The sequence below is a fragment of the Carettochelys insculpta genome, chromosome 7 (assembly GCF_033958435.1).
Source record: "Carettochelys insculpta isolate YL-2023 chromosome 7, ASM3395843v1, whole genome shotgun sequence".
NCBI lineage: Eukaryota > Metazoa > Chordata > Testudines > Carettochelyidae > Carettochelys > Carettochelys insculpta.
In genome coordinates, this window is record NC_134143.1 from 7,591,691 (window position 1) to 7,605,353 (window position 13,663).

Consider the following 13,663-nt stretch of genomic DNA (forward strand, 5'->3'; position numbering starts at 1 on the left):
ACATTCCACTGTAAGTGCATGCCCAATTGCTGCAAAATTCTTCCCCGAGCCAGCAGCATTTGGGTCGGAGTGGCGCCCTCTGGAACACCACTCATATGGTGCCCAGTATAGGCACCGCCCAACCCACCCCCCACTCAGTTCCTTCTCCTCACTGTCAAAATAGCTGGCAAAAGGCAGGAGGGGTTTGGCAGGGACACGAACAATACATTTAGAAGAACACCAGTTATGGAAGTAACTGTCTTTTCTTCTTCGAGCAACTGTTCACGTGCATTCCCACATAGGTGAATGCAAGCTGACGTTAGGAGGTGGGGTTCGAGTCCCGGAATGACCATTGTACAGCCCTGCCCACTGCAGCGTCCTTCCAAGCATACTGCATAATTGTGTAATGGCCTGAAAATGTATAAATGGAAGATCAGGTGGCAGCCCTATAGCTTTCCTGAATAGGGGCATGGACTAGGAATGCCATGGAAGAGGCCTCCACCCTTGTACAATGAGCCCTGATGGGAGGAAGTGGGGGAGAACCCCTGCTAGCTTGTTGTTTTTCTTAATACAAGTCACTATCCAGGAAGACAAAGATGCTAACAGGAACCCAACGGACTGCACTGTTGCTGGTATGGGGCGGCGCCATGGTGGATGGCACTGAGGGAAAAGGTGTCAAAACCACTGGAGCTGACAATAAGGGCACCAAGGAGATCAGTGCTCAGGTGACTGATGGTGCCACTGAGGACAATAGGGTGAAGACAGTGAGGACACTGCCATAGGATACAGCTGCTCTGGCAAACCATCCCACCGAGGAGCTCCCAGGCAAAGCTGATGGTGCCAGCTGCGGTACCTGAGGACCTCCCACTGCCAACCCCAATGACAGAGCCTGGGACGGAGGGTGAATTAGCTGCCCCTCGTTCTCGTGGTATGCCCACCAAGTCCAGAATGGACACTGTGGAGCTGGCTGCCAATTTGACAGCTATGGTCCGGGAGCAGAGCTTTCCACTCCTTCTGGACGAGGAATGCGCTAGCACTCCTACTCCCACCAGAGCTAGATAGTAACAGAGAGTAAGCCGTGCTAGTCTATACACTATCAAAACAAAAAGCAGTCAAGTAGCACTTTAAAGACTAGCAAAATAGTTTATTACGTGAGCTTTCATGGGACAGACCCACTTCTTCAGACCATATCCAGAGCAGAACAGAGTCCTGTTTTTTTTTTGTCCTCATTTTTCCAGCAAATGAGCATAAACCTTTTAACCACAGGATCTGAAAAAGCTGAGGATATCCAGGGGCAAGGTGAGAGGCTCAGATGGCTGCTGAATGAACTTTGGAGGAGGATAAGGACAGGCCCTCTTGACTTAAATGCCATAAGTAGTCCAAGACCAGGTGTATTGAAGCCTGCAACGGGGACAACCCTTTCTGAGATCCCCAAGTGGAAAACCTTTTCCACTTGGCCACACAGGACACCCCTATGGAAGGTTTCCTACTGTTCAGCAGCACCTCCCTCACGAGGTCCGAGCACGAGAACTCCATGGCCATCAACCATGGCGCTTCATCTGCTCCTCCTCCTGTGACAACAGGTCTGGCCATAACCGAAGAATCACTGGGTTGCACACTGACACGTCCAGAATGGAGTAGCAATGCTGCCTGACCCATCCTTGGGCCACCAGAATGACAGATGCCTGATCTGACTGAATCTTGAGGAGGACCTTGTGGACGAGCAGAATCCGAGGGAAAGCACAGAGCAGTAGCTCTGACCAGGGAATGCTGAACGCATCTGCCTAGGATCCTGGACTCCAGTTCTGGTAAGAACAAAACATCCAGCACTTCACATTGAGGTGGCGCAGTGAACAGGTCCACTTGTGGACACCCCCACTTTTGGAAAATTAAGTGCAGCACATCTGGGTGTAATGATCACTCATGGTCCATGATGGACCTGCTGAGACGATCTACTAATGAGTTTGGGACTCCTGGAAGATAATGGGCCTGCAGTCAACATCATATCCCTCTGCAAAACTCCAAGAGCCTGAGGGCCTCCTGACACAGGGGAGGGGAGCGTGCACCCTCCTCTGTTTATATAGTATACTGCTGTCTTGTTCTCTGTGCCCACTGACATGCAGCATCCTGATAAATTGTTCTGATAAACCTCACGTCAGCCTGATGGCTCTGAGCTCCCAGACGTTTATGTGGAGCTGGAGATCTGCTCTGTCCCACAAGGTCTAAGTGTGGCAATCCCCCAAATGCACCTCCCCAGCCCAGGTCTGAGGCATCCGTTACCAGGGTGAGAGAGGGTTGGGGGCGGTTTGAAGGGAACTCCCACACAGACTGTTTGTACATCTGGCCACTAGTTCAGGATTAAAATTAAAATTAAAATTTGCGACGGCAACATCACCAATAGAGCTATACTGCCTCTGACAGGATGGTACACTGAGGCGAGCCACAGCTGAAGAGGGCGCATCTGGAGCTTGGCGTGCTGAACTATGAACATGAAAGCCACCATGTGACCCAACAACCTCATGCAGCACCTGGCCGTTGATAATGATGTGGATAGTCAACACCATGGCCTCAAACCTGCAGTCTGGCAGGAAGGCCCTGGCGCACACTGCATCCAAGAGGGGACCCACAAACTCCGTTCTCCGAGTGGGAACCAGAATAGACTTTGCCTCATCGACCAGGAGGCCAAAACTGACAAACGTTTCGTCAGATCAGCTGCACAAACCGTTGCACTTGTTCCAGGACTGCCCTCTGACCAGCCAGTCGTCCAGGTACAGGAACAGTTGTACCCTGCACCTGTGCAGGAAGGTCACCACCACTGCCATGCATTTGATAAAGACCCTCAGGGCAGAGGACAGACCAAAACAGAAGGACTGAACTGATAACATCCCTTTGTCTTCCACAAATCAAAGAAATCTTGGCGGGGCCAGGGGGGTGTCAAACCAATCCCCTAGTTCCCGCATTGGGATGATGAGACTCAAAGATATCATATAAAACCTCATCTTTTTTACAAACTTGTTCAGCTCTCATAAATCCGGAATAGGCCTCAGGCCCCGCTTTGATTTCAGAATTAGGAAATTCCAGGACTAAAACTCCTGCCCCTGAAACTGATGGAGACCTCCTCTATAGCCCCCCCCGCTGAAGGAGGGTTGTACCTCCTGCCTTAGCAGACTCTTGTGAGAGGGGTCCCTGAAGATGTGAAAGGGGGGTAGGAAGGGGTACATGAAGAAAATTGGATCACGTATCCCCTTTCTACTATCCACAGAACCCACCGGTCTGAAGTTATAGTGCTCCAGGCAGGGTAGAAAGGGGACAGGTGGAAGGAAAACAAGGGGTGTGATGGAACCACATAGGGGATCAACATGCTGCTCTCCACCGTGTCATCAAAATGCCCACTTTGGCCCTGGCAAAGGCTTGTTGTGACCCTGCCCCTGGCTCTGCTGGTTAGGGCACCGCCTGCCAGCATGGTTCCTCCTCCTCCTATGATCTCGCTATTGCTGGGGGGAATTGTCTAGTGGGAGGCCAAGGGGCAAAATGTCTGTTTTGGGTTCCTGGAGCGTGAAGACCCAATGAGCATGAGGTGGCCCTCGAATCCCTTAGATTGTGAACCCTTTTATTGAGCCGACTCTCTCAACAAGTAATCACTATCAACTAATCACTATGAACTACTTGCAATATAAACAAAGGCTACCAGCTAAAAAGTAACCACAAGGAAGGGAGCTCTAGCAACAGACAGCCAGGGGAGAAGAAACTGAGGAGGGGCAGGACGGGCAGGGCATATATTGGTCGCCATACTGACACCATGTCAGGGGATGCCACTCCAACCCCACGGCTACCGGACAGGGCAGGGGTCTGCAACTGAAAGAGCGAGAACAGCCATTTTTTCAAATTCAGTTACCCAAAAAAAAAAAATCAATCCTTCAGGATCCGCAGTGCATGTGTATGAGACAGTCCCTAATAAATAACATCAAACCATACTTTGTCACCCCTATTTTAAGAAGGGCATGCACACAATGATTTGTGTGAGTTAGAAAGTTAAGTTACCCCCGTCCCCAAGCTTAGCCTCTCTGAGCCCCAACCTCTCCCCTCTGCCCCGACTTAACTCACATCAATGCACACAGCTCCTCTGCTGTGCCCTGGCGCCTTCTCAGCAGGCTGCGCGGCTCCAGCAGGGGCAGGTTCAGCTGCCCCTTTCCACAGTTCTACAGCAGGTTTAGCATCCCCCCCCACGCAACTGGCTGCTGAGCGTCTCTGGAAGCTGCTGAAGCTTAAACCAACAGAACTAAGTTCAGTTGGTTCAATGGCAGGCAATTGAATTTAGCTTTTTTGTTTAAGCGGCAGAAGCCTTTGGACCTGCAAGAGGAGACAGCAGCATTCAGAGCTGCAACTAGCTCCTTAAAGAGCTGCAGACGTCTCCAGAGCCACAGGCTGCTGACCCCTGGGCAAGACCAAAAAGCCTTCTGGCACATTCCAACGCACACCCAGTTTCGAATGCACAGGAGCAATCACTCGAAGATGATGATGTATTTATGGGGATGGCGTGTCATGTGCCCGACCCACACGTGATGCACTGGGGTTTTACATGTGGCCTGCAAGGCATGCTGTTTACTGCTGCCCACTTGGAGAGTTGCCAGGTTATGCTGGTTTCCATCCACAGGGTTGTTTGGTTTTTTTGCTATTGCTATTACTAAAGTGAGACACACAAAAAAGAAAGGTTACCTGACGCAAGCTGTGTGCGTACTGCACACAACATTGACTGTGAGAGTTGTGCACTCCCTCTGCATCCAATCAAACACAGCTCCACCACTACCTCCACACTCCTATACAGCACTGATTAATACTGATTTCAAAAACAAGGGCAGCATCATCACCCCCCCATTTACAGACAGGGAAACTGAGGCACTGAGGGGGACGTGGCTTGCCCAAAGTCAATCAGCAGGGCAGTGACAGAGCCAGGATACTTTCCTGGTCCCAGATTCCAACCCAGGCCAGAATGACATCTATGCGTGAAAGCTCAAGGTAAAACATTCAGGTTTAATATCCTTTTTATAAAAATCTGACGCAGAAAAAGCATTTCAAAGCTTCATACCTACAAAGGGGTAATAAAGTCTTCTATCAAACACAGAAAGAGCAAGAAACAGTCAATTTCAGCTCTTTAAGTAAACTCATTTTACTTACCTACTCTTCTCCCTGTAGCTGCAACATTTCCATTCAGTCCAAGCCCCTGGGCAGACTAGAAATAAGAATGTTTTGCATGAAATCACTTACGGATGGAAGACAAATAAAAGATTAAGCAGTTTTGTATCACCTTGCCTGAAGTTTGTGTTGCATCAACCAATACATGTAAGAGAGCTATAGGAGTATTCTGTAACTGAAGTTCAAGTTGACATGGAACAAAACTAGTTTAAAATGACTTATGTAATATTCTTTCCATACTTCATACAGCACATTAAAAACATCTGTGCTTAGGCACATATACAGTGTCAACTACAGGACAGACCATTAATGAAGAGCAAAAGCCACACAATGTTTATATACCTACAGTATTTAGCCAGCAGAATTACAAGTATTAATGGGATTTACATTCTGAACCTAATGTACTTTAACATTACTGCACATCTGTAGGAATATTGCCTCTAAAACCCCAGTAGCTAAACACGCAATCAATCAAGGTGCCAAGAAAACCTAGAAAACTGTTTTGAACGACTGATGGAATTAGATGAGCTTTACAGTCCCCCAGCTTGAAAGAGAGGGAGTCTTTACTAGAGAATGTAGGAAAACCCCAAATGTTCAGGACATATTGGTACTTACTAAGAAGTATTCAGCAGCATCGTCTGTGGGAGAGGCTTTCCTAAAGCTTTCTTCCTGAAAACACTGGAGGTTCGTAGGTAGTGCAATACCAGAAGTCCGAAACCTGCCCGTCCCGCAGGAATTCTGTAAACTTTCCCTGCTGGTGCTTCGGGCCAGCGAAGCTAGAAATTCTAAGTTATTTACAGAACCCACAGGTTCTTTGGATGCCTTGTTTGCCACCTCTGTGATGTCCCTAGCCTCCATTTTAGAAATAATGTCGGGTCTTTTGCCAGGAGCGTCCACCTTCACACCACGAAATCTCGTAGTCCTTGGAAAAGAGGATTCTGCTAGGTTGCGAACCTCCAAAGATCGGAGCAGATTTGGGGAGGCAGCAGGTCTCAAGTTACCAACCTCAAAGCATTTGGGTTGTGGCTGTGGTTTCAGAGAACTGTGATGTGCCATTTGGGCTGAATACCGAAGAGGTGATAAGAGCGTGTTCTTCGGGGGACTTAGTTCACGAGTGTTGAGAAATCCAGCCTCAACTGTTGCAGCACTCAGGATTTTTGTAATGGGTTTGCTATGTTGCTCTATTGCCTTAGACTCCTCATCCCCATCAGAGAGTCCAAGCTCTGGGTTTACCTTCCCTATTCCATATAAGTCACTGTACTGCTCAGAAGTCTTTGCTTCTGCTAATAAACCAAATGCATCTGTTTCAGGTAGAAGGTTTTCTTCTGCTGTGCACAGCTCTACGTTTGCTAGATGTGGATACAAGACAGGATCTTCCTCATTTGTGGATGTCACATTTTCTAAAGCTTTTTCAGAATTATTAGACAGCGATGGGACAGGGGTAAGGAAGCTGTTTGTAGGTAGTTTTGTATTTTCTAGTTCGACACGGGATATTTTCGGTGGTAGTCGAATGCTATTAACTGACTCAGAATGGGAAGTGCTCTCCCAGTTGTCATCTTCCTTAAGGAAGTCACTAGTAATGGATGACATTGTTCTACCAGCAGTGGCCAAAGTAGCCAAAGCTGAAAGTGCATTCTGGGAAGACTCAGAAGGATATGAATTCCCAGGAGGAGGTAGACAAGACTGTCCAATGTGAGGGAGTACTCTTAAAAACCGGTGACGTGCAGCTGCTGTTGAACCACTAGACGGTCGAGGAAGCATTGGAGGACGAGGTTTCACCTTGACAGTCTTCTTAGGCTATTTCAGATGGGGGGGGGGGAAAAAAAAAAGATTATTTGTATTCCAGTAGCATGCAGAGAACCCATCTGAGATTGGGTCCCCACTGTGAAGGGCTGTACATGCACACAGCAAGAGACTCCCTGCATGGAAGATAACGGTGGTATTACTGTCCTCAGTTCACAGACAGGGGACCCTGCACAGAGACTAAAGTGACTTACTTAAATTCTTCTGGAAACAGAACCCAGCTACTGCTTCACTCTTGTTCATACTCAAATTAAAAAGGTATCACTACATTTCAGTGGCTAATGACTGTGATGGCTGATTAAGGAAACAGGGCGAGGTCTCTCTCTGATTGGATTAATATCTGATGGTAGAAGGAACAAGTTTTCAAGCTACACAATCTGTGTAGCTCGAAAGTATGACCAATCCACCAACAGAAGACGGCTCAGTAAAAGATATTCCCTTGCTCTCCTCGTGTTGCTCATACCCCAGGACCGACACCACTTACTTATTGGCTGTACTTACAAATAACATTGCATTAATACAAAACAGCACAGTTAAGTATTAACTGGCCTTATGCTAGCGAAGCATTGAAAAGAAAACTATTCATGACACAGCACTGAATTCTCTGACTGCTGAAGCAATGCATCAAGATTAAGATATTAAATTCATTTGGAAAAAGGAAACCACTTGCATGTCAGCCTGCCACTTAACAAAATGAACACCAGTCAGCTCTCTAAAAAGACTTGCTCTGGGAAGAAGACTAATTTTATTGTGAGGGTTCTGAGATCACAGCCTCACCTTTCTACTTAAATTCATGTTCTCCATCTTTGCCTTGAGCAGCTTCATTTTATTCATAGTAATCGAGTTCTCGATAATTTGTTGGCCAGAAGGAGATGCCTCTGTTTCTTCGTCATCATCTGGGTATAAATTATAAACTGAACCACCACTGAAATGAGAAACAAAACGGAGTTTGTGTGTTTTCACACTCTAAAATCAAGGGACTTAGCCATAACGTATCACTGTACTATACATATAACTAGAAAGTCAAAACCTAGAGTCCATCTGTTCACAAGCATTATATGAACTGTATGAAAGGATTTCAAAAATAAGTGTTCTCAGCAGAAAACAAGAATTTCTAAATGGAATATTCATACCATGAGAAGGTAATGATGAAGTGAGAATATTAGCAAGTTACTCCAAAATTATTGTATTGTCTGAAGTCCCTTTAAGTTCCCTGCATGCTTTCCTTAAAAAGTCAGCACCCAAACTCATTAGAGTCTTGGGCTGACAGACCAAAGCTGTAAATTGTAACTCAGACAACAAGCTGACCAGTATTCTCATTAACCAGACACTGGTATAGAAAGGGAAGTCCAAACTTTTTTCAATCCACCCTCACAGGAGTTTTCAAGAAAAATAAAAATGGAGAGGTCATCCATGTGCATTTGAAGTTCTGTTTTTGCTTTTTATTTTTTATTTTTTTTAAATAGGATCAGTTTAAAAAAAATTCATTTGGAAAAAGGAAACTCTCCAATACTGCTACATGTAACAAGACAAAATACATCTAACACAGCCTGCCATTCAATGGAATGGATCATTGGAAATAATGTAACATTACACCACCTGGTAAAATATACAGAATGGAAGTAGAAAATGGACCTCAATATTTTTTAAATCTTATATCCGGTTTTTTTCCTTCAGCAAATATTATTCTATTAATACACCTCCAACATTTAACTATGAAACCATGAGAGCATTAAAAAACCTTATAGAGTTTGAGTCCTACATATATCTTATCGAGTAGAACAGAAATATTTTCCTCTTCAAGAGACATGAAAAGAACTAATAGCCAGAAGGAAATCACAGGTCAAACAGATGTAATTACTACAAGCCAGATCTCAGCCATATGACCACAAATTAAAGCTGGCATCTCCCATGGTTGTCAGAGGCAGTTGGCTCTACTTAAAAGAAGAATTAGTGTTTGTGCTGATTCTCTGGGCAAAGATCAAGAGCAGTTCTTGGACAAACAGGATGGCAAATCCTAAATTAGAATATGTGTAACAGTCATGTATTTCCTCATTAAAAACTGAGCCACTGTGGATAAGGAAAACAAATGCTTTTTGTTATTTAAGAACTCTACATTCAAGAGCACATCCAGACTCACAGCTTTTCATACAACTAAAGTTGATTCTGTCTGTCTGTTTTTCACCTACTACTGTTGTAAGCACCACCTACAATAACCACAACAAAAGAATGGAGATATTCCTAGCCTCTGCCTCTATTTTACTTTGTGCGACTGACAGCATGCCTCTTACTGCTTTTCCTGTAGTAAGGCTTCCTGTTTGACTAGGACTCTCACCGCCCACCAGGAAGGAAGGACGTTTTTTATAAAGAGGAAAGTGTTTCTAAAGCCACAAATTATGACAGATAGTTTTAGGTACTTCCCCTCTCCAAGTATCTAAGTGCTTGAATAAATGGATTTCAAGGGGACTGGGTCCTTCTAAGCATCAGTCTTTTTGACTTCCATGCTGTAAAACTCACCCTTATCTGAAGTAGGATTGGGGGCTTATTCAAACCCTACAGGGCCCAGGAATGTGCACTATTTACACCAGGACTTAAGCAACTTTCCTCTTCACTTTATCAGTTCACTTTTCAACAGGTGCTGAGGCCTGTCTTTACTGTAGGGTGAGATAAAATGGTCCAGAAGGAGAGGCCACAAATCCAAACCAGCTCCAAGTAGCAATCAGCTGCTCCAGCTCTGGAAGTGGCAATGACTAAGCTCTGCTCCCATTCTCAGGCAAAGTGGAAAAGGCCAATAACAGGATATGGACATGCTGGAGCCACACACCACCAAGACTCCATATGTAAAAAATGGAAGAAGGTGGTCCCGAAACACACTACATCAGAGTCAAGGGTCAGAGAAAAGTAGTATCCTGAATCAGCACCCTCGGACCCCATATTCAACACTCTCAAACATTGTGTAATGTTTCATACAAATCATGCCCTGTAAGATATATGAAGAGTCACAACCTGCTGAAACCCACTCTTCTGTCCCAGTGTAGATATCCTCAATGTGGACCAAGGGAGGAGATTCTGCTGTATGGTTACAAGTATCAGAGAGGTAGCCTTGTTAGTCTGTATGTTCAAAAACAAGTCTTGTGGCACATTATAGACCAGCAGATATTTTGGAGCATAAACTTTCATGGGTAAAGACCCGCTTCGTCAGATGCATGAGTCGGGATTCCAGAGGAGGAGCTAAATTTATAGGCTCATGAAAAGGAGGGAGTCCCAGTTAAGAGGAAGGCCAGACTTGACAAGGTCAGTTTAGTCAGTGAGGATGTGGCCCATTATCAGTGGCTCATGTGGAAGTGTAAACATCAAGAGCAGAGAAACTGCTTTTGTAATTTGGCCAGCCACTCCCAGTCTCTGTTCAACCCTTGGTTGATGGTGTCAAATTTGCAAATGAATTGCACATTTGCAGTTTCTCTTTGGAATCTGCTTTTGAAGTTTTTTTTTTTTTTATTGCAGGATGGCTACTTTTAAATCTGTTACGAAGTGCTCTCCTACAGGTTTTTAAATGTTGTCATTCCCGATATCTGATTTCTGTCCACTTATTCTTTTACACAGACTGTCCAGTTTGGCCAATGTATACTACAGTAGGGCATTGCTGGCACATGATGGAATATCTTATATTAAAAGATGCGCAGGTGAATGAGTCCTTGATGCTATAGTTAATGTGGTTAGGTCCTGTGATGATGCCACTGGTGTAGATATGTGAGCAGAGTTGGCACCAAGGTCTGTTGCTTGGATTGGCTCCAGGTTTAGAGTTACTGTGGTGTGGTCTATAGTTGCTGGTGAGAATTTGTTTCAGGCTGGCGGGCTGTCTGTAGATGAGGACTGGCCTGCCTCCCAAGGTCTCAGAGTGAATGATCATTGTCCGGGATGGGGTGTAGATCACTGATGATGCATTGGAGAGGTTTTAGCCGGGGGGCTGTATGTGATGGCCAGTGATGTTATGTTGTTTTCCAAGTGAACTTAAGTACTGAACACATGCCCGAAATTCAGATCTGGTGTTTAATTACTTTCAGCAATATTTTGTCATACAGTTTTTGTTGACAGACTCATAAAACGGTAACAAAAGCATGTCTAATGGAAGTGAGGGTAGAAAGTAAAAAACAGGTATTTTGCAGTAGACGTGTTACGCTCTACGGCCTCTTGAAGTTTTTTCATAGTACAGGAAAGCCAGCCTTGACTTGCAGTCGAACTTTTCTGAGGGTAAAGTCAGGAATATTAAATATTCTTGTAGCAACATGTGGCCAGACATATAACTCGCACCATGGATTCAAAAAGCCATAGCTTCTGCCTGCTAAGCTAAATGAGTGAGATATGGCCACACATGTTGGGATTTGTTTGTCATCACCACTTTTCGAAGCACCCAGAATTTTGGGTACCTGCTACTCTGAATAGGTTGTTTTCACCTTAGCAACTCAAAAGATTCAATTTTTAATTGCTGGCTCAATCTATGGTAACTGATAGCAGATGGGCGAAAAAAAGTTTAAACTCATTTAGAAACCTTTGATGTTGCCAACCAGACATTCAATCACAACTGGAAACAGAACAGGCAGCTGAACTCTTCACTCAGCCACTACATTTTTAAGAAATGAAAAGGTTTTACTAAAAGTTTCCCACATTCTCTGATACGGTTAAGTCTGAACAAAAATTTAGATAATGTCATCATGTCTCCAACTACTGGCCCCTGCATTGGTCGCCTTCTACTACTGAATGTCTGCTAGTAAAATTAAACTTCCAGTTAAGGTGACAGAGACTTGTAGCTTTGGCGCTAATGAGCCCTAAGTTCCATCACAGCTGTGATGGACACGATGTCCGACAGTAGCAATCTAAACCATGGTTTTCCAAACTGGGGGGCGTGCCCACATGGGAGGGGTGTGAACAAATTTGGGTGGGGGCCCACAAGGCAACCCAGGACCCCCCCCTCCCCCCAGTCATTCTCCACACTGAAGAAAAAGCTAGCCCTTGCTTCTGGCTCTCAGCCCCTGTCATTTCACACAGGCGACTGCTGCTATAAAAAGCAGGCGGCCGGTGAAGTCCCATGTGGACCTAGCAGCCTCCTGCAAAGGTGAGCGAGTGTGGGTTGGTGGGGAGGAGGAGGATGGAGTCAGATGAGGGGCTGGTGGTGCCTGGCTTTGAGGGTGGGGCAGGGCTCAGGCAGGCAGCTAGGGTGGCTGGCCTGAAGCAAAAGAAGAGGTGGGTGGGAGGGCGTGAGTGATCCCTCAAAAGCAAAAGGGGAGCGCGATGCCAAAAAGTTTGGGAACTGCTGATCTAAACAAAACTTATCAGTGGAGCTCTCAACAGCACAACTTCAGTACTGATCATTTCAGCAAAAACTGATTTGCTTGGGAATGCAAGTCAAACTGAGTAGGAGCCTACCACTTCCAGCCGACAATACGGCATCCACACAGTGACCAAGACTTCAGTGCAGGATAAGGAAGGAAGAAAAGTTTGGGCTGTGAGGACAGTCTGTGTTTATAAAGTTACATGTGCAACTTCAAATGGAGAGGAAAAAAGTACTTAAGTGATATTTCTTTCATATCTTTGTTTCTAAATTTGCTTTCATCAGAGATGGGAATTCTGGATTGCTCTCGGGTCAAGTCAGCTTTAATTCACTTTATGTTGAGAAACATAGGTAAAGCATTAGACAGCCACTGCAGTCATAATGCTTAGTTACTTAGGATGTCCAGCTTACACAATGTTATATTTTGGATATTTAAATACTAATCACGGAACCATAAAACCATAGGATTAGAAGGGACCAAAATAATCTAATCTACTGGAAAGATGCAGGATTCGTTACATCTAAACTGTCCATGACAGATGATTATCCAGCCTTATTCTGAATACCTCCAGTGAAGTAGCTTCCCTGACCTCCCTAGCCATCCATCTATGCCAATGCCGTACTATTCAGTAAGGACCTTTTTTCTGAAGCTTAACCTAAATCTGCCATGCTGTAGTTTGAACACATTTCCTCTTGTCCTGCTCTCTGTGGCAGGAGCAAACAACTTTTCTCCATCTTCTTTGTGGCAACCTTTTTAGCATTTGAAGAGCACTATCACATCACTGGTAATCTCCACTTTTCCAAGCTAAACATACCCAGTTCCTTCATTCTGTGCTCAGATGGCTTGCATTCCATCCCTTTAATGTTCGTTGTTTGCATCTAGATCCTTTCCAGTTTCTCTACATCCTTTCTATACACTGGTGATCAAAACTGAGCCCAACACTCCAGCTGAGGCCTAACCAGCGCCCAGTACACTGAAACAGCTTGAACCTCTCTAGTGCAGCATCCCCAGGAACTGACTGGTGCTGAACAAGAGAATTTGCCAGAACACGAGAGGTCAATATTGTCTAGCAACATTACCAACACTTCCACTGCTTACTGGGCTCCTGGAAGACATTTAAGGGTATATTAAAGGGAAATAACAGCACAGAACATGGAGAGAGCCAGGACCAGTGGCTGCAAACAAACTTTACGGGACCTTGAAAAACTTGGCCACATCTGTGATCAGTGGTCATCTGGTTAACTAAAACCAGGCCGGTTACAGGTGTTGCCGGATGAGAACATGTGAAATGGGATAGGTTCACTCTACTACCCTTTCCTCAGCAACAAAGGGTCCTGTGGCACCTTATAGACTAACAG

The 13,663-nt window shown here is 45.2% G+C and overlaps 1 protein-coding gene across 7 annotated transcripts in view; it reads right to left on the bottom strand.

Annotated features, from left to right (window-relative positions):
• ZFAND4 (zinc finger AN1-type containing 4) overlaps nucleotides 1-13,663 on the bottom strand; it is a 49,594-nt gene that overhangs the window by 16,670 nt on the left and 19,261 nt on the right. For all 7 annotated transcript variants that reach the window (XM_074999877.1, XM_074999875.1, XM_074999876.1 and 4 more), the window contains 3 exons: nucleotides 7,753-7,900; nucleotides 5,788-6,969; nucleotides 5,155-5,209 (listed from right to left, as the gene is read on the bottom strand). In XM_074999877.1, the coding sequence (XP_074855978.1) occupies nucleotides 5,155-5,209; nucleotides 5,788-6,969; nucleotides 7,753-7,900 (1,385 nt within the window). The remainder of the gene's footprint in view (nucleotides 1-5,154; nucleotides 5,210-5,787; nucleotides 6,970-7,752; nucleotides 7,901-13,663) is intronic.